The sequence below is a fragment of the Myxine glutinosa genome, chromosome 1 (genome assembly GCF_964187855.1).
Source record: "Myxine glutinosa chromosome 1, kmMyxGlut1.1, whole genome shotgun sequence".
Lineage (NCBI taxonomy): Eukaryota > Metazoa > Chordata > Myxini > Myxiniformes > Myxinidae > Myxine > Myxine glutinosa.
In genome coordinates this window covers 338,662,313-338,682,366 of record NC_136261.1, presented here as the reverse complement: position 1 = coordinate 338,682,366, position 20,054 = coordinate 338,662,313, and the positions used below count along the sequence as shown (strand labels likewise).

General features: G+C 49.3%; 1 protein-coding gene across 2 annotated transcripts in view; it reads left to right on the top strand.

The window, feature by feature from the left end:
* Positions 1-14,219: 14,219 nt before the first annotated feature.
* The window catches only part of LOC137412574 (liprin-alpha-1), a 394,428-nt gene continuing 388,593 nt past the window's right edge, over positions 14,220-20,054 (top strand). For both annotated transcript variants that reach the window (XM_068097905.2, XM_068097904.2), the window contains exon 1: positions 14,220-14,687. In XM_068097905.2, the coding sequence (XP_067954006.1) occupies positions 14,430-14,687 (258 nt within the window). In that variant the 5' untranslated portion in view covers positions 14,220-14,429. The remainder of the gene's footprint in view (positions 14,688-20,054) is intronic.

Below are 20,054 nucleotides of genomic sequence, written 5' to 3'. Positions count from 1 at the left end.
TTGCGTACTTGTTCCCTCCTCCCACCCCCCCCCCCCCCTCAGGTTCCTGGAGGGTGCACATGGTCAACCATCAACCCCCTTCTGTTGAAACTCCCAAAATTCAGACTCACTTCTCACCTCCACTCATTCATTCCCCTTTTTCCTGTCTGTGGAATCAATTTGCACATTATCCTCAAACTCATTCTTCCCTCCAGATCTTCAAGACAGCGAACTGTTCTCCACAATCTCAGGTCATACCCCATCCAAAACAATGATTTTTAGCTCACCTGGAACGAAGTTCAGGGGAGCTTATGTGATGGCGCGTTGTCCGTCTGTCAGTCCGTAAACACTTGAAACTTATTCTCCGAAACCGCTGAAGGGATTGTGACCAAATTTGGCACAAATGATATTTGTTGTGTTGTGACTAAAGTTTGCTCACGGCATTAAAAAAAATCGGGGTCTAATGGGGTTTACCGGGGGTCAAAGTGGATCCAGGTTTGACACCCCTCCCCACCCCACCCCCCCCCCCCCCCCACCTCCCCAAAATAGGAATTTGCTTTTTTCTCTGAAGCTATACACACTATTTTGATGAAACCTGACCACAACCTTCACCACTCGTGATGTACCGAAGTTTATTCATGGCATTAAAAAAAAAATCTGCCCCTTTGGGGATATACGGGGGGGGGGGGATGGGGGGGTTGCCTCCCCCCCCCCCCCCAACATAGGTATTTGCTTTCTTTCTTGTTTGTCTGTCTGTCTGTTTGGAAACAGGATATCTCAAAAAATTGTGGACAGATTTGGACGAAATTTGGTGGACAGCTTGGGTATGTGACAAGGATGAAATGATTTGATTTGGTGAAAATTCTAATGCGGATCCAGATAGAAGTAAAAAAAATTTTTTAAAAGTGAATCTTCATTGAATGATAGGGCCAAAAACTCTACATAGCATGATATTTCAAAAAGTTGTGGACGACTTATGACAAAACTTGGAGGATGAGTTGGGTAAGTGACAAGAACAAGCTGATTAGGTTTTGGTTCAGGTCCGAATCCCGATCCAGCCTATCAGTGGGATACAAAACATAAAATGTTAAGCCTGGTGGAGGTATGCACTCTACCGAGTGCCCTTCTAGTTTCGCCATTCTTTGTGTTTTTTTTTAAGAGGCATAACTTGTACAACAGTGGTGCAATTTTACTTTACTTGGTGATAAAAAAAATAGTTGAACAAGAGGATCAGCCAGTTACATGCACGAGTTTGGGAAATGACGGTTTGTGCTGAAAACAGATTTCAGCCTTATTTCTGTTTCTCTCGCACTGCCGTTATCACATTCTCGACAGCAATCTGATAGGTTTACAGATACTTTGTTCAAAATTAACCCCCAAGTGACTCTAAACGGGCTCAGGTAAGCTCAGGCCATATGTATACGCAGAAGTGGCAATTACGTGTGGGTTCCCTGTTAATGTATTGACATTTAACTCGGTGGCCATTTTTTTGCATTCAGATACTAGGAACTGTGGCCCAGCAGGAGTAGGTCATTCGGCCCACCATGCCTGTGATACACCAACCCCAGAAACCATCACCGATCCACCTACAAATCCTACCAATATCCCCATACCGCTCTATTTATCAATGTATATAGATACCTATCTAATTCCAATTTAAATATATCTACTCTCACTACCTTTCTGGAGAGACCATTCCTTGCATTGACCACTCTCCGACTGAAAGAGCCTTACCTTCAAACTGCCCTAACTCTCATCTTCTTTACCCTCACGCTATTGCCCCTGGTCCACTCTGCTGAAAACCCCCATTTCATCTTTTTTTGTCCACACCCTTCATTATCTTAAACATCTCAATAATCCTTCCAATCATTTTGTGACTTTAAAATATTCTCCATGGGTATAGGCACTCCTATGTTTAACAGTTTTGTGTCAATCTCTCGAGCTGTTGCGGAGAATATAAATTTAAAAGCAAACTATAACGACATTCGGAAGAGCACATACATCCGCCAGGCTGACCAGTTTACATTTTGTATCCCACCGATAGGCCGGATCTGGATTCGGACCTGAACCAAAAATCGAATCGGCTTGTTCTCGTCACCAAACCAACTCATCCACCATGTTTTGTCATAAGTCCTCCACAACTTTTTGACATATCATGCTATATATCATTTTTGGACCCATCACTCAATGGTGATTAAAAACAACAAAAAAAAAAAAACATCTGCATCTTCAGCAAAATTGCGTCAGTTCTTCCTTATAAGACACCGAACCTCTTCACCCCAAGTTTCATCATAAGTCGTCCGAAAATTTAAAAAATACGGACCACCTTTAGAGGCCATTTCCCCCCGCAGAGCAGGGGTTGGCCTTTTTCGGGCACCGTGGTCCCCTTTTTGAAGCAATGTTTTATGGTCGTATGCCCTTCCTGCCGCCAACCGTGTTGGTCGCCTCTTCCGACACACAGGGAATTACCAGTGAACTGGTACTCAATTTGCCGACCTCGGAAGGACCTCGGAAGGCTGAGTCAACCCCCCTGGCGTGAATTCTGCGATCGACCGGGATTCAAACCCAGGATCCTGGGATCCCAAGCTGGCACCCTAACTGCTAAGCCAACACCAGGCTAACTTTTTAAAATATCATGTTATATATTATTTTTGGCCCGATCACTTAATGTTGAATAATCACTGAAGATTAAAAAAAGAAACATTATATCTGGATCTTCAGCAAAATTGAATCAGTTCTTCCTTATCAAACACCGAACCTCTCCACCAAGTGTTGTCATGTCATCCACAACTTTTTAAAATATCATGTTCTCTATTATTTTTGGCCCTATCACTTAATGTTGAATAATCACTGAAATTTAAAAAAAAAACATTATATCTGCATCTTCAGCAAAATTGAATCAGGTCTTCCTTATCAGACACCGAACCTGTTCACCAGGTTTCGTCATAAGTCATCTACAACTTTTTAAAACATGTTATATATTATTTTTGGCCCGATCACTCACTTAATGTTGAATAATCACTTAAAATAAAAAAAAAAAAATTATATCTGGATCTTCAGCAAAATTGAATCGGTTCTTCTTTATCAGATACCTAAACTCTTCACCAAGTTTCGTCCAAAGTCGTCCATAACCTTTTTAAAATGTCATGTTATATATAATATTTTTGGTCGTATCACTTAATGTTGAATAATCACTGAAAAAAAAAAATTATATCTATCTTCAGCAAAATTGAATCAGTTCTTCCTTATGAGACACCGATCCTCCTCACCAAGTTTTGTCATGAGTCATCCACAACTTTTAAAAATATCATGTTATATATTATGTTTGGCCCTATCACTTGATGTTGAATAATCACTGAATTTCTTTTTAAAAACATTATATCTGGATCTTCAGCGAAATTGAATCAATTCTTCCATATCAGACACTGAACCTCTTTACCAAGTTTCGTCATAAGTCATCCACAACTTTTTAAAATATCATTCTATGTATTATTTTTGGCTGTATCACTTAATATTGAATAATCACTGAATTGTTTTTAAAAAAACATTACATCTGGATCTTCAGCAAAATTAAATCAGTTCTTCCTTATCAGACACCGAACCTCTTCACCAAGTTTCGTCATAAGTTAACCACAACTTTTAAAAATATCATGTTATATATTATTTTTGGCTGTATCACTTAATGTTGAATAATGACTGAAATTAAAATTTAAAAAACCTTACATCTGGATCTTCAGCAAAATTGAATCAGTTCTTCTGTATCAGACACCGAACCTCTTCACCAAGTTTTGTCACGAGTCATCCGCAACTTTTTTAAATATCATGTTATACAGTTACGTGAAAAAGATACGACTTTGATACGAAAAAGATACGACTGTTACAGATACGACTTTGATGGTATGGTGGGCCGAGCGGGATGGCCGCCGTATCCGTACAAGTTACCCGATTGTGCCCGAATGTTGACTAATCGCGCTACGCTGGCTCAATAGGAAAGAGAAGACACCCGGCTGGATTATAATGACACAATACGACACCAGGGTTTCGATTCTCAAGTATATTCGTACGGAAAAAGGTTAGATTACAGGGGCTAGAGGTATATTACAGGAAGATAGGCACTTAGACACACTCTTATATTATCCCTAGACAGACCACAGATAAACGGGACAACGCTGACTCACACGGGATTTGATGGCAAGGAAAGCGGCAGTCGATGGCTCAGGTGCACCTGGCTCAGGGACAGAATCACGTACGGTGGTGTCCAGCAGATGCGGGGAGGTCGCTCAGCGCTCGTGGGTCGCGACTTTGGTGGAGATGCCGGGGAGGTCGCTCAGCGCTCGGGAGGGTGGCGTCTTGTCCTTCCAAGCTCGGGGGCGCATCTCTCGTCACGTCCGGCGCGGGGCCGCGTATATATCCGGCGGGGAGTGACACGCCCTCGGCTCGTTAGCGCCGCCCCAGATGGCATCGGCCCATGGCTTCTCATTGGGGGCGGGGGTTACCGGCTCCGCCCTTGACGAGGGGCCGACAGGGAGCCCCTTCGTGGTAACCCCGTGGAGCGCGTGGTCAATGGTGGCTAACCGAGCCGGAAGGAGGACGCCCACTCCCCATGCCGTCACCGCGCCGCCCCCCTCTTTTGTTGTTGTTGTTGTAGTTGGCGCTTCTTCATGGGGAAGAGATGCGGAGAGGTATGGGGAGGTCCTAAACTTCCTAACAGGTGCTATATAATCACATTCTGGTGCAACGAAGAGTCATAATTAATGGAAACAAGTCCTTAACTGACATAGATTAAGAATAACTAGCAAGATGTCCTATAATTGTCTACGTGTGGTGCGGGGGACCTGGGCACGACATTTAATGGGGGGATGAAGGGGAAGATCGGCTCTAATGGGTGTTGTTTACAGACAATGGGACTAGGGAATGGGGTAAGGGAGAGTTGGGGAGTATCGGAGAAAATAGGGGAATATTTACAAGCGGATATGGAGGCCAAATTCCATATTCGCAACATTGCACCCTTCTCTACCCTCGGGGCGTCCCGACCCGATAAATTTTTACCTACTTTAGTGTGGCACGCAATGTAGTTCCCTCTACTATTAACTCTACCCTGAGTGCGACAGTTTTACAGATATTCACAAATGAGTAAATATGTCCCCCTGCGACGTTGCACCCTTCTCCTCACAGAAACACACCCACAGGATAACCGAATCCGGAAAGAATTCTCAAACTAAACATACAGCCGGTAGGGAGCATTATTTACAAGACTACGCTGCTATTTACACTACGATCCAGGACCTGTTTTTGGAGGAACACATGCAGATGTTATGCATAGAGAGAGCGCGCTTGCCAACATCGATACACCAACCCACGAGTGCTCTGTGGCCGACGGCCTTTAATAACGTGCAGAGCACCCTTTCCCAGCATCAAAAGCACCACCCCACCACCAATCGGTGCAGTCACCATTGTTCATTGGAATAAAAATAACTTCAACAACCCCTAACCCTGCAGGTGTCTCTTGCTCTTCTTGTGGTGCACTTGGTGGTGTTAATTAACAGTGGTTCACCTTTATGGCATAGGTGCCACGTTGACCCATAGGTCCTTCCACGGGTGGTGCTTGGCCGCAAAAGAGCTGCGGTCCATTGTGGGTGGCCACAAACATTGCGGTCCATATGGTGTATCGATCCAGGCAGCCAACAGCGAAAGTGCAGGCCCACAACTGCGTAGCCAGCACCTCTCTCTCCTCTCTCTCCACCCCAAAGCCAGATCCTCGGAGGTGGGAGACAAAAGAAGAAACAAGTGAGTAAGGTGGTAAGGGCGCAAAAGTGCACGCAATGTAAGGTGATGCACACTGGGGGCACATGGGAACCAGGTGAGACAGGTACGTTCCTATCGTACGCCCCCCCCCCACCAGGTAACCTACATGGCCCCTCCCTTACCCCTTACTGCATCCACACAACACTACACTACTCATAAACATCTACTTTACAAATCAACAAACATCCCTACTGTCTTCCCCGTTCCTCCCATATACCAAATTCGTCTTCTCTCCCTCCTAACCAATCAAATTTGCCATTTTCAACTCTCATCAAAATTTGCCATCTCCAACTGAACATCAAAATTTGCCATCACCAATTCATCATCAGTCCCTCCTAGGGAGGGAGAGATGGAATCACCCCAATGTCTCATCCACGTCGTGATGCGTCTCACAAATCCACACAGCAATCTCATTTCCTGCAACAAACAAAGAAAACACAGGTGTGGAGTCATCATCATCACCACAGGTAAGTGGCTGCGTATGGTGCGACAGGTTCATCAATCCTAACTATTTCCTAAATGACTTTAACAACTTTACACTACCCGGGGTCTTTCTCCGGCCAAACCATTGGCCCTCTTACACTATGGGTTCTAAAAACCAATTCCCATTGGCCAAACTGTGGTGCTCTTCAATTTGGGGTCTCACTCCCCCGATTCATCTCCCGGTGCCCTCGCACAATTTCTGGGCTGCGGCGTGTACCTCTCCCAGTGGGTCTACCCACCTGCACACCTCCACCACTGCAGTTGCCTCCGAGCTTACCTGCTCCTTACCCTAACCTAACTACCAGGGGAAGGCCCTCTGGCTCTCTCCCCACTCGGTGCCCTCTCTGGCACTGGGCTGCCCGATCCACACCCGGGATCCTCAGGCACCCACTCACAACTCTACCGGCTCCCAGAGCCCACCTGCGGCCTCACCTGGCCGACATCCTCACAGTGGTGGAGTGCTCAACCAACTACACACACTAACAGGCTACACGCCCAGCCATTTCCACAACACTAATGCACCCATTCACAACACCATTCTGCAACCGCACCACAAATGCCAATATCCAACCACAATTTACCTGCACCCTCTACCTAACACTTACACTACCCGCCCCGGGTACTCGTGAAAGGGGTCCACTCTTCCCCCATCCACACCTTCGCACCATGCACACCACTCCGTACCACTCACTCCAACTCTCTCCACACACCTGTACCTGCACACCTGTGCTCCCACACCTGGTGCCACCTGCACCCTTCTCTCCCCAAGCGCATTCGCGCTGATCCACACACTCACTACTCATACACTGCTCCACACACCTGTCCAGTTGCACACCTGTGCAATCACACCTGTTCAATTCTCACAAACACGGCATCATCTCAGCTAACTACTCCCTTCTGAAACTTGCGCTTCCCAGTCGTCCCTTTAAACTATTGCGCTCCCTCGTCATTATCATCCATACTAATCTACCTGCGTCCCCACTACAGGTATCAGTCACTAACTAAACTTAACGTTACCTAATGTCATCTTCGCTAGATCCCTACACACCATATCCTAACCCACCCGGGCTAGTTTTCACTGCCATACACCCCATAAGCTATTGCTCCTTTGCCCCCCATGGGAAGGGTGGTGGATTTGCCATCCCACCACATCGGGGGTCTCTCACTATCAATTTTGCACGTCAAATTTCAACAAATTAAAAATTTGCCAATCACTGCCCATCATCTGCCAATCATTACTGCCAATCCCTTGCCAATCATCAAATTTTGTTTTTCTCTAATTTTGGGTCCAAAACACTAACCTCATCACCCAGTCGACTCACTAATACCTCTCGGTGCGCCAATTCCTGTCCAAAGCCCGGCTTCGTAAAGCCCAGCAATGGATGCTGGTTGTTTTGTGCCGGCGGCTGGATGCGTCCGGCATTCGGGGCAGGGACGGGGGCTTACCCGGGCCGAGATCCCACGCACCATCTCGGCACGGAGCCATCCAATGCCCCGATCTCGACCTGCCGGCACGTCTCACCAAAAAGTGGTCGCCATGACGACCCTTTCTATCGGGCTGCCAGCTCCGCCTAGTGGAGCCTGGACGCGGCCGTTCAAAGCGAGGCCCGGCACGCACCGAGGGCCTGCTTCGGCTAAAAGTCGCTCTAACCTCTAACCCGTGTAACGTCGATGCTTCACCTGGACGCTTACACCCCGCAGCCCGTTCCTTGCTCACACATCCAGCCGTGCCCATGCTCCTCGTACCTTTCCTTACACACCCAGGTACACTCATTCCACTCACAGCCTTGGTCACACACCTGACCACCGAACACTTTGGCACACATTCGTTGCTCGCACACCTCACCAAAACACCGCTTCGCGCCCCCTCCTCGGTCACCTCCTCTGTGACAATCACAGGTGTGCTCTCATTCGCACACCCAACCACGTGCCTCACCACCAACTCCAGCGTGCATTCCCACTCACGCTCTACCATTCCAGGTGTGCATCCTTCCATCCCAGGTGTACATCCTCGCTCACCTGTCACAACTAACTCACTCTCCTTGTCACTCTCAATACTCTCACCTCCACTCTTAACCACGCACTCACCCTTACTCTTGACAGCACACTCTTTCCCCATGCACCTGTCCGTCACACACCTTTCTCGCGCACACTCTCCCGTTACACCCTCTGTAACACTCACCACAGGTGGACACTCTTCCTTACTTCTGACAGCGCACTCTTTCCTCATGCACCTGTCCGTCACACACCTTTCTCGCGCACACTCCTGCGCACACTCTCCCGTCACACCCTCTGTAACACTCACCACAGGTGGACACTCTTCCTTACTTCTGACAGCGCACTCTTTCCTCATGCACCTGTCCGTCACACACCTTTCTCGCGCACACTCCTGCGCACACTCTCCCGTCACACCCTCTGTAACACTCACCACAGGTGGACACTCTTCCTTACTTCTGACAGCGCACTCTTTCCTCATGCACCTGTCCGTCACACACCTTTCTCGCGCACACTCCTGCGCACACTCTCCCGTCACACCCTCTGTAACACTCACCACACCACGCTTCCATGTGCTCCCTCGCACACGCGCTACGACCGACTCATTCTCGCCAACACCCTCACTCCTGGGCACACACTTTTTCCTCACACACCCCAGAGTCGGACTTTCTCGCACACCTCCTCTTTCGCACACCAGACCTGTCGCACACTTCACCAACGGCCTCTCACGAACACCCGGGTCCATCTCGACCCCCAAGCTTATCAAATCCCCTGGCGCATCATACGCACGACCATATTGGTCACCACTTACACCGGGTCCTCTTTCTCTTCGCTTCTCCTCCATCACCTGCGAATCCCTCATCCGGTTAATGAGCACATCATCACGATCCAAACACAGACTTTGGACCAATTCTTTTATCTCCTCTTTTATCTCTTTCTTATCCCCTCTCCGTCGCTTCTTAATTTCGCTCATCCCTTCTTCCACTTCTTCTAATTTCTGCTTCACCTCTTTTATTCCCCGGTACGTATCCTCAAGCTCATCCTCTAAGGCTACCTTGACCGTTTCCAGGTGCGTCCTCACCTGCCGGTCCTTCGTCTCCATTACCTCTACCACCTCGTCCAACCTCGCTGTCAGTCCCTCTCGTACCATCTGACATTCCCTCTTCGTCGCTATCAAGTCGTTTTTTATGTCGTTTTGTGTCGCTTTTAAACCTCCTAATACCGCAGTGTTCCTTTGAACCTGCTCCACTAACTCCGTTTGTCCCACCGTCAGCTGCTCCACCTCCTGCGTCAGGTCCTCTATGCCCCCTTGTAACTTTACAGTCGCCTTTCTCACCTCCTTTTCCATGTGCTCCTCACAGTGCCTCACCTCCTCGCGCACTCCTCCGACCTCCTCACTCACTCCTCTCCTGATCTCCTCTCCCATCACTTGCATCTCCTGCCCAGATGCCACCCTCATCTGCTCCATTTCCTCCCTGTGAGCATCCAGTTTGGTTTCTACCCCCATTCTGACCCCCTCTATCTGCTGCTCCATTTGTTTAACTTCCCTTTCCGCTTGGTCCCTCATGTCCCTCAATTTGCCTTCCATACTGTTTTCTAACCCCTCTAACCCTTTTTGCATCCCTTCCATTTGATTCTCTTGAGCGGCCATTCTGTTTTCTACCCCCGTTAACCCATTCTTTACTTCTTTTATCCCGTTGTCTAACTCCTCAAAATTATTGTCTAACTTCTCAATTTTCTTGTCTAACTCCTCAAAATTATTGTCTAACTTCTCAATTTTCTTGTCTAACTCCTCAAAATTATTGTCTAACTTCTCAATTTTCTTGTCTAACTCCTCAAAATTATTGTCTAACTTCTCACTGGTACCCCTCGCTTCGTCCCTCATTACCCCCATTTGGCCCTCCAATCGCTCACTATCAGCCCTCGTTTCCTCCCTCATTTTCTCGCTATTCTGGGCCATAAGGGCCTTCATTTGTATGAAAAAAAGGCCCCAATCCATCGGGGGCGCTGCCACGGTCGCTGGCGCGGTGATCAGCGAGGCGCCATTTTGCGCGCCCGCTTCTTCGTGCGTGACGGCGCTATTTTGCGAACCTGCCGCCCTCACTGCTTCGCTCTCCTCCTGTCCCTCATTTTGGTCCTGGATCGACCCTACCTCACTCTCCCCTACCGGACCCCAGCCGTCTTGATCCGCCATAGCGCGACTTGCAAAATTCGAGTTTCGTAAAACAAAACAAATTTCGGCCGCTCCAAATTTTGACCAAATTTTTTTTTTCCTCTATTCGTTTTTTTTTTTTCTTCAAAATTTGGTCGGGCCTCGAATCTCACTCCCGACACCAATTGTTACAGATACGACTTTGATGGTATGGTGGGCCGAGCGGGATGGCCGCCGTATCCGTACAAGTTACCCGATTGTGCCCGAATGTTGACTAATCGCGCTACGCTGGCTCAATAGGAAAGAGAAGACACCCGGCTGGATTATAATGACACAATACGACACCAGGGTTTCGATTCTCAAGTATATTCGTACGGAAAAAGGTTAGATTACAGGGGCTAGAGGTATATTACAGGAAGATAGGCACTTAGACACACTCTTATATTATCCCTAGACAGACCACAGATAAACGGGACAACGCTGACTCACACGGGATTTGATGGCAAGGAAAGCGGCAGTCGATGGCTCAGGTGCACCTGGCTCAGGGACAGAATCACGTACGGTGGTGTCCAGCAGATGCGGGGAGGTCGCTCAGCGCTCGTGGGTCGCGACTTTGGTGGAGATGCCGGGGAGGTCGCTCAGCGCTCGGGAGGGTGGCGTCTTGTCCTTCCAAGCTCGGGGGCGCATCTCTCGTCACGTCCGGCGCGGGGCCGCGTATATATCCGGCGGGGAGTGACACGCCCTCGGCTCGTTAGCGCCGCCCCAGATGGCATCGGCCCATGGCTTCTCATTGGGGGCGGGGGTTACCGGCTCCGCCCTTGACGAGGGGCCGACAGGGAGCCCCTTCGTGGTAACCCCGTGGAGCGCGTGGTCAATGGTGGCTAACCGAGCCGGAAGGAGGACGCCCACTCCCCATGCCGTCACCGCGCCGCCCCCCTCTTTTGTTGTTGTTGTTGTAGTTGGCGCTTCTTCATGGGGAAGAGATGCGGAGAGGTATGGGGAGGTCCTAAACTTCCTAACAGGTGCTATATAATCACATTCTGGTGCAACGAAGAGTCATAATTAATGGAAACAAGTCCTTAACTGACATAGATTAAGAATAACTAGCAAGATGTCCTATAATTGTCTACGTGTGGTGCGGGGGACCTGGGCACGACATTTAATGGGGGGATGAAGGGGAAGATCGGCTCTAATGGGTGTTGTTTACAGACAATGGGACTAGGGAATGGGGTAAGGGAGAGTTGGGGAGTATCGGAGAAAATAGGGGAATATTTACAAGCGGATATGGAGGCCAAATTCCATATTCGCAACAATATTATTTTTGGCTGTATCACTTAATGTTGAATAATGACTGAAATTAAAATTTAAAAAACCTTACATCTGGATCTTCAGCAAAATTGAATCAGTTCTTCTGTATCAGACACCGAACCTCTTCACCAAGTTTTGTCACGAGTCATCCGCAACTTTTTTAAATATCATGTTATACAGTTACGTGAAAAAGTAAGTACACCCCATGTAAAGTTTTGACTTTTTCAACATATTTCAACATACAGTTATTTGATCTTCATTTCAACAATATTGATAGATAAAGGTGATGTAATATAACAAATATCATGAAACATTTACATTTTGTAGTCCATTGTATAATTTAAATAAACATAAATGCAAATTTCACATGTGGAAAAAGTAAGCTTACTTTTTACTTACTTACTACTACTTACTTTTAAGTAAGTAACTACTTACTTTTTAGCATGACTGTATATTATTTTTGGCCCTATCACTTAATCTATATATATAAAACACAGTTTGTGTGTGTGTGTGTGTGTGTGTGTGTGTGTGTGTGTGTGTGTGTGTGTGTGTGTGTGTGTAATGTTACCGATAGACTCCTAAACGGAGAGGCTTACGTGCTTGATATTTGGCATAGACATGGCCATTGAGCCTGGGACGAACATGGCCGAACTCAAAATATTTGACGATCCATATTTTTTATTCATATTTACCTCAGCGCATTTCAGCGCACGGAATCAACGGAATCAGAGCAGGTGGGCGCTGATTCGCTCAGAGCGATCACGTGATGACGCTATGAACGCTATGACGCTATGAACGATATGACGCTATGACGCTATGAAAAAAAAATCGCTATGACGCTATGACGCTATGAAAAAAAAAATCTCTATGACGCTATGAAACGCTATGAACGATATGACGCTATGATGCTATGAACGCTATGACGCTATAACGCTATGAAAAAAAAAAATCGCTATGACGCTATGAAATGCTATGACGCTATGAAAAAAAAAATCGCTCGCTTTGCCAAGGGGCTCACTCCCCCCCCCGTTCCCCTCCCCTCCCCTCCCCCGCCCGGCAATGCCGGGTACTTCTGCTAGTTTTTAATAATCACTGAAATTTTTTTTTTTTAACATTATATCTGCATCTTCAGCAAAATTGAATCAGTTCTTCCTTATCAGACACCGAAGCTCTTCACCAAGTTTCGTCATAAGTCGTCCATAACCTTTTTAAAATATCATGTTATATATAATATTTTTGGTCGTATCACTTAATGTTGAATAAATCATTGAAAAAAAACCCCCAAAAAAACATTATATCTGGATCTTCAGCAAAATTGAATCAGTTCTTCCTTATCAGACAGCGAACCTCCTCAACAAGTTTCGTCATAAGTCATCCACAACTTTTTTAAATATCATGTTATATATTATTTTTGGCCCTATCACTTAATGTTGAATAATCACTGAAATTTTTTTTTAAAACATTATATCTGCATCTTCAGCAAAATTGAATCAGTTCTTCCTTATCAGACACCGAACCTCTTCACCAAGTTTCGTCATATGTCATCCACAACTTTTTAAAATATCATGTTCTATATTATTTTTGGCCCTATCACTTAATGTTGAATAATCACTGAAATTTTTTAAAAAAACATTATATCTGGATCTTCAGCAAAATTGAATCAGTTCTTCCTTATCAGACACCGAACCTCTTCACCAAGTTTCATCATGTCATCCACAACTTTTTAAAATATCATGTTATATATTATTTTTGGCCCTGTCACTTCATGTTGAATAATTAATCACTGAATTTTTTTCTTTTTTACATTATATCTGGATCTTCAGCAAAATTGAATCCGTTCTTCCTTGTCAGACACCGAACCTCTTCACCAAGTTTCGTCCAAAGTCGTCCATAACCTTTTTTAAATATCATGTTATATATAATATTTTTGGTCGTATCACTTAATGTTGAATAATCACTTAAAATTAAAAAAAAAATATTATATCTGGATCTTCATCAAAATTGAATCCGTTCTTCCTTGTCAGACACCGAACCTCTTCACCAAGTTTCGTCATAAGTCATCCACAACTTTTTAAAATATCATTTTATGTATTATTTTTGGCCCTATCACTTAATGTTGAATAAACACTGATTTTTTTTTTTTAAACATATCTGGATCTTCAGCAAAATTTAATCCGTTCTTCCTTATCAGACACCGAACCTTCACCAAGTTTCGTCATAAGTCGTCCACAAATTTCTGAGACATCCGGCTTATTCCCAGATCGACGGACAGACATAAGCTCCGCCCACATTCGGTGGCCGTTGCTAATAAAGGTGAGAATCTTGAGGGCCTCGGCCGACGTTGTGCAACTTGGTCGCGGGTCGTTGCGGACGCAGGTGAAGGTACGAAGAAACCTACCGAAGGTTGGTGTGCGGACGAAGAAGAAGATTTTAAACGGGAAGCCATGGTGGCGCTTCACCAGGAGGGGTCGCCGTTCCTCGAACGCCCGGTACACAGCCTGGGGATTGTGGGTACGACAAACGCCCGGAAGGTTGCGTGACGAGGCGCTGCTGCCCGAAGAAGGCAGAGAGACGGAGAACGGGCTTTGTGGAGAGAGCGAGCGGGAAATTGAAGGCCGTGAGACAAGAAGACGCGCGAGTGTGCCCGTCGACGCATCGACAGAGCCGAGGTTGCTGCGGGAGAGGCGGTGCGAGTGGAGCGGACGGAATGAACGGAGATTTCGGAATGATGTGCGAGGTGATGCCGACCATCAGCGAGGACACCCTGAGCCAGAGGGGCTCGCAGTACGGCGCCGACGACGCCGACTTCGAGCAGCTCATGGTGAGCATGCTCGACGAGCGAGACAAGCTGCTGGAGACGTTGCGGGAGACGCAGGAGACGCTGGCGCACACGCAGGCCCGCCTGCAGGAAGCCAGTCACGACCGGGACTCGCTGCAACGGCAACTTAACTCGGCGCTTCCTCAGGTGAGACGCGAGAATCCGCGCCGGGTTTCGCCGCCGACGCGCGCTCGCGCCCACCAGAGCGCGGGACGCGTGTTCGCGATGACGTCACCGCTAACCTTCCGGTCGTTGGGAAAACCCGGCACGGATCGACTTCCAGCCAAGAAATCGATGTTGTATTGTATTGTTTGTATTATCTCGTTACAGTTTTGTATGAAGTCCGCTTTTTGCAGCTTTCGGTGTGCTCCAAGGTGGCTTTTCCTTCACGGCTGTAGTTTTTCTCGCATCTCTGCTAGTTCAGATCAACCGGTTTCATCTCGAGCTGTATTTGGCCCCCTCGGACCGTTAACAAATCGCAAAACTCAGATTTACACCAAAATACGTGAACATATTCCGTGTGCAGAGAGAGAGAGATCATTCCTCGCATCATCCCCGACTTAAATTGCCCTTAAAACAACAACAACAATCAGCCAGTCCGCCCGTTCTTTGCTCCACGGGCAATTTGAAGGTCCAGGTGCTGATAGATTCATATATTTTTGCTACAAAGTGCGAACGAGGTGTGAATTGATGCAGCCATTTGTGGCAGAGCCAAAATGGTGGATGGCGGTTGGGTTTATTTTGAGTGCACACTTTATTAATGGCTGTGTTGGTTTTTGGGGGTCATATTGGGCCTCAGCCTGGTGCTGGCCGATGGTTAAGCCTAAGGTTGCCTGCCTTGAGATCTCAGGTTCCAGAGTTCAAGTCCCTGTTTTTTCCCGTTGAATTAACACCAGGTGGTTTGACTGGACCTGCCATCCTTCCGAGTACCAGCTTACTGGAGGACGAATGACCCGCTCGAGCATCCTGCGTCGGAGTGTTGACCATTCCAGGATTGTGCCCACTAGCCTAGGAAACTGCTTTGGTGGCCTTATGCGTCTGAAGGTGTAAAAAGAGTGCATTTCTGGACTTCTGTTAGGCCTTATTTGCACCCCTGGGTGAACTTGGTTCGCTGCTGATTTTGCCAACTTTTCACAACTTGTTCTATCATCCAACAGGTATTTAAGAAACGCTGCCACAGGAACATCCCACCGGCCCTGTGGCTTGTGCCTTGTTGATGGGAAAGTGATAATTTTGTGAGAAATAGCTGCAATGTGATAATGCTCCCAAGAAAAGCACAGAAAACTGTGAACACGGTTTAAACACCGAAGACTACAACGCTCCGGGACTCTCCGCTTGTCTGATCTACTTGTTCAGCCAGGTTACGGACGCTGCTCCTGGTTTACCGTGTGTTTGGTTTGATTTGTCCAACAACATCAACATGATCCTGATAGGAATTTAACAACGACTGGTTTTGTTTTGGACACAAAGCAGGCCGTCTGTTGAGTCATTGGTTATAAGGCATCCCATAAAAATACTTTATTTGTGGGATGCCAGGTTATTTGCCTGTACTTTGTTTTCTTTAAAGGCCACAAGTAGTCCCACATTCTTGTGGGGTTGGTCGGACACAGAAAACGGTGAACAGTTTGGTCCAAGTCTTTCACGAACCGGCTGGCCAGGCCTGCCATTCAACTAAGGTTAGGGCAGCAATTTGTAATTTGTTCAGGGTTTGTTTGTAATTTGTTTGTAATTTATCCCTGGTGTTGGCTTAGCGGTTAGGGTGCCAGCTTGGGATCCGAGGATCCTGGGTTCGAATCCCGGTCGATCGCTGAATTAACGCCAGGGGGGTTGACTCAGCCCGTCATCCTTCCGAGGTCGGCAAATTGAGTACCAGCTTGCTGTGATGAATGATCCCGTTGTGTACCCCGGTTTAGAATAGGTAATATCCCTGCGCATCGTAAGAGCGTGACCAAGGGTTGGCGTCAGGAAGGGCATCCGGCCATAAAAACATTGCCTCAAACAAGGAACCATGATTGTCATGGGGCCCGCAAGGCTAACCCCCGCTCCAGTGGGGGGAAATGGCCTTAAAACGATCATTCATTCATTCATTCATTCAGGGTGCTGTTGATAGCTCGTGTACTCTGTGAAGGACACCGTGGGATCTTTAACTTCCACCAACTAATGTCGGCAGACGTGACGCCCTGTTTAATGTCCATCCGAGGTATTGCACAAATATTGATGAACCACGCAGCCTGTGAAACACCAGAATGACAGTTTCTAGCTGGGTCGGGATTCAAACCCAGGCTAGACAGCTTGGAGATGGGTGTGCTTTGTTGCAGATGTGTGTATGACAGAGCAGTGTATGATTTGAAATTACCGCTCCCTTCACATCCCATTAACGCAAACAATCCTATCTGGACTCTTGGTTAAAGTGGGTGGAATGGGACGGGAAAGTGGGTCACAAATCGACAGGGAGAGGAAAAGGAGAATGAGCAAAGAAACCCGACCACATATTGAAAGTTGAAAAGGTCGCGGATGTTGGTTTGCTTCGCACGACGCGTCGGTGGACAGCCTTCTTGAAGCCCTGCGGAGTGCGTGGCGAGAGGAGGGGCGTGCGAGACTTGACCGAAATGGGGATTAGTTTCACAAGTGAGGTGAAAATAAGAAGAACAAGTGTGAATGTGCAGACGATGTAGAATTTTGGAGTCTTGAAAGGAGTGGCGGTTCGCAGATGAGCATGGAGGGGCTGGAGAGGGACAGATCGCTGATGGTGCAAGACAAGGAGCCAGTTTGTGTAAATTAGAAAGACCACCTACGTGCATCTGCTGAGATAGCCATGAAGTTACTTTAACTCGTCACCGATACCTCTATTTGAAATGATACTTGCTACTCCTCAAATTATTTTGTGCTCACATCTCTTCCTGTTTTTCCAAAACCGAAGCCTTTTTTTATATTTTTTGGTGTCGTAACAAATCTAAAGTATTTCTCTTCAGTGGAATCATCCTGATCGACGTCATTTCATTGTGTCTTGATGTTTTAAACTTCAAGTTTCCTGGCCTTGTCTACCGTCAATGTACTATACTTTCAAAAGCATGAGGCAGCTGATGTAGTTCCTGGGTTGAGTGGTTTGCCATTGCCTTCCCAGCAGTCATTCCGGGCATAAGTTTGCCATTTAGCCAGGGTTCCAGTGTTAACTCGCGTACTCTTCGAAAGACGCTGAGGGATCTTTAACGTCCACCAACGACCCATGCTGGCACTCTGGTCTTCCAACTTGATGTCCTTCCAATGGACGGCACACAAGTTGGTCCATCGACCTGTGTGTGTGAAGCATCAGGGTGACAGTTTACAGCTGGAACGAGATTCAAACCCATGCGAGACAGCTCAAAGCTAGATTTTTCATTTACCTCTACTATAAAAGGAGCTGTGCATCCATCCGTGTGTGCACCCTGCTTCCATCCATTGGTTGGACAGTTCACCCGACCACCCCGACCCCCGACCCCCCTCCCCTCTCCCCCCCTCCCCCCTCCCTCTCCCCCCCTCCCCCCTCCCCCTCCCCTCTCCCCCCTCCCCCCTCCCCTCTCCCCCCCTCCCCCCTCCCCCCTCCCCCCTCCCCCCTCCCCTCTCCCCTCCCCCCTCCCCTCTCCCCCCTCCCCCCTCCCCTCTCCCCTCTCCCCCCTCCCCCCTCCCCTCTCCCCTCTCCCCCCTCCCCTCTCCCCTCCCCCCCTCCCCTCTCCCCTCCCCCCTCCCCTCTCCCCCCTCCCCTCTCCCCCCTCCCCCCTCCCCTCTCCCCTCCCCTCTCCCCTCACCCCTCCCCCCTCCCCTCTCCCCCTCCCCCTCCCCCCTCCCCTCTCCCCCTCCCCTCTCCCCCCTCCCCTCTCCCCCCTCCCCTCTCCCCCTCCCCTCTCCCCCCTCCCCTCTCACCTTCCCCCTCCCCTCTCCCCCCTCCCCCCTCCCCTCTCCCCCTTCCCCCCCTCCCCTCTCCCCCCTTCCCCCCTCCCCTCCCCCCTTCCCACCCTCCCCTCCCCCTCCACCCTCCCCCTCCACCCTCCCCCCTCCCCCTCCCCCCCTTCCCCCTTCCCCCTCCCCCTTTCCCCCTTCCCCCTCCCCCTCCCCCTTCCCCCTTCCCCCTCCCCCTCCCCCTTCCCCTCCCCCTCCCCCTTCCCTCCCCCTTCCCCCCTCCCCCTCCCCCTCCCCCTTCCCCCCTCCCCCTCCCCCTCCCCCTCCCCCCTTCCCCCTCCCCCCTCCCCCTCCCCCTTCCCCCCTCCCCCTCCCCCTCCACCTCCCCCCTCCCCCTCCACCTCCACCTCCCCCTTCCCCCTCCCCCTCCCCCTCCCCCCTCCCCCTCCCCCTCCCCCCTTCCCCCTCCCCCTCCCCCTCCCCCCTCCCCCTCCCCCTCCCCCTCCCCCTCCCCCCTTCCCCCTCCCCCTCTCCCCCCCTCCCCCCTTCCCCCTCCCCCTCTCCCCCTCTCCTCCTTTCCCCCCTCCCCCTCCCCCTCCCCCTCCCCCTCCCACTCCCCCCTCCCCTCCCCCTCCCCCCTCCCCCCTCCCCCTCCCCCTCCCCCCTTCCCCCTCCCCCTCCCCCCTCCCCCTCCCCCCTCCCCCTCCCCCTCCCCCTCCCCCTCCCCCCTTCCCCCTCCCCCTCCCCCTCCCCCCTTCCCCCTCCCCCTCCCCCTCCCCCTTCCCCCTCCCCCTCCCCCTCCCCCTTCCCGCTCCCCCCCTCCCCCTCCCCCCTTCCCCCTCCCCTTCCCCCTCCCCCCTTCCCCTCCCCTTCCCCCCTCCCCCTTCCCCCTCCCCCTCTCCCCCTCTCCTTTCCCCCCTCCCCTCATATTCCCAATCGCCATGCCCTCCATACAAGTTTTCCTTCAGTGTAAAAGGGACAGTTAAAAGGATTTGAGCGGAAGGCGTCAGAACCTTGTGACCCCGCCCCCTCCCCCCCCCTCCCCCCTCCCCCTCCCCATTCCAGAGCCGATGCTCTCCATACAATTTTTCCCTGTCAGTTGGATAAGGGACCATAACGGATTTGACGATAGCCAGACCTTGTGAGCATAGGTCTCGTGGAGCAGCGTTCTGCTGTTTATACACAGCCCAAATAACTATGTGGTATTTCTCAAGCAGTGATTTACCAGCTACGCAGGTTTGCTATCATTTCTGACAGGTTGGATAAGCGACCATAACGGGATTCCATGAGTCAGTGATAGCATGATAGGGGAGTGGAACCATTCAATATTCCGTTGTTTCGATGTGGTAATGCTCGTTTTGCTTTCATGTGCAGATGTCAGAGTTGCGGGTGACTTGCAGGAGGGGTCAGATTGTCAAATTGCGTGTGCCAACTTGTGCGCATGTGTGAGCCCGTCATTGTAGGAGGGTGGGGGGCGAACGGGGGGGGGGCGGGAGGGGTGTGACATGCAATCACCCTACGGGTAATGTGCTCGTGTCACTAATTAGAGAAGAAAAAGTTACATTGGACTTATTGTAGACAAAGCTGCTGTGGGTAACACTCCAACAACTTTTGGGGAAAAACGAACTAAAAACAAAC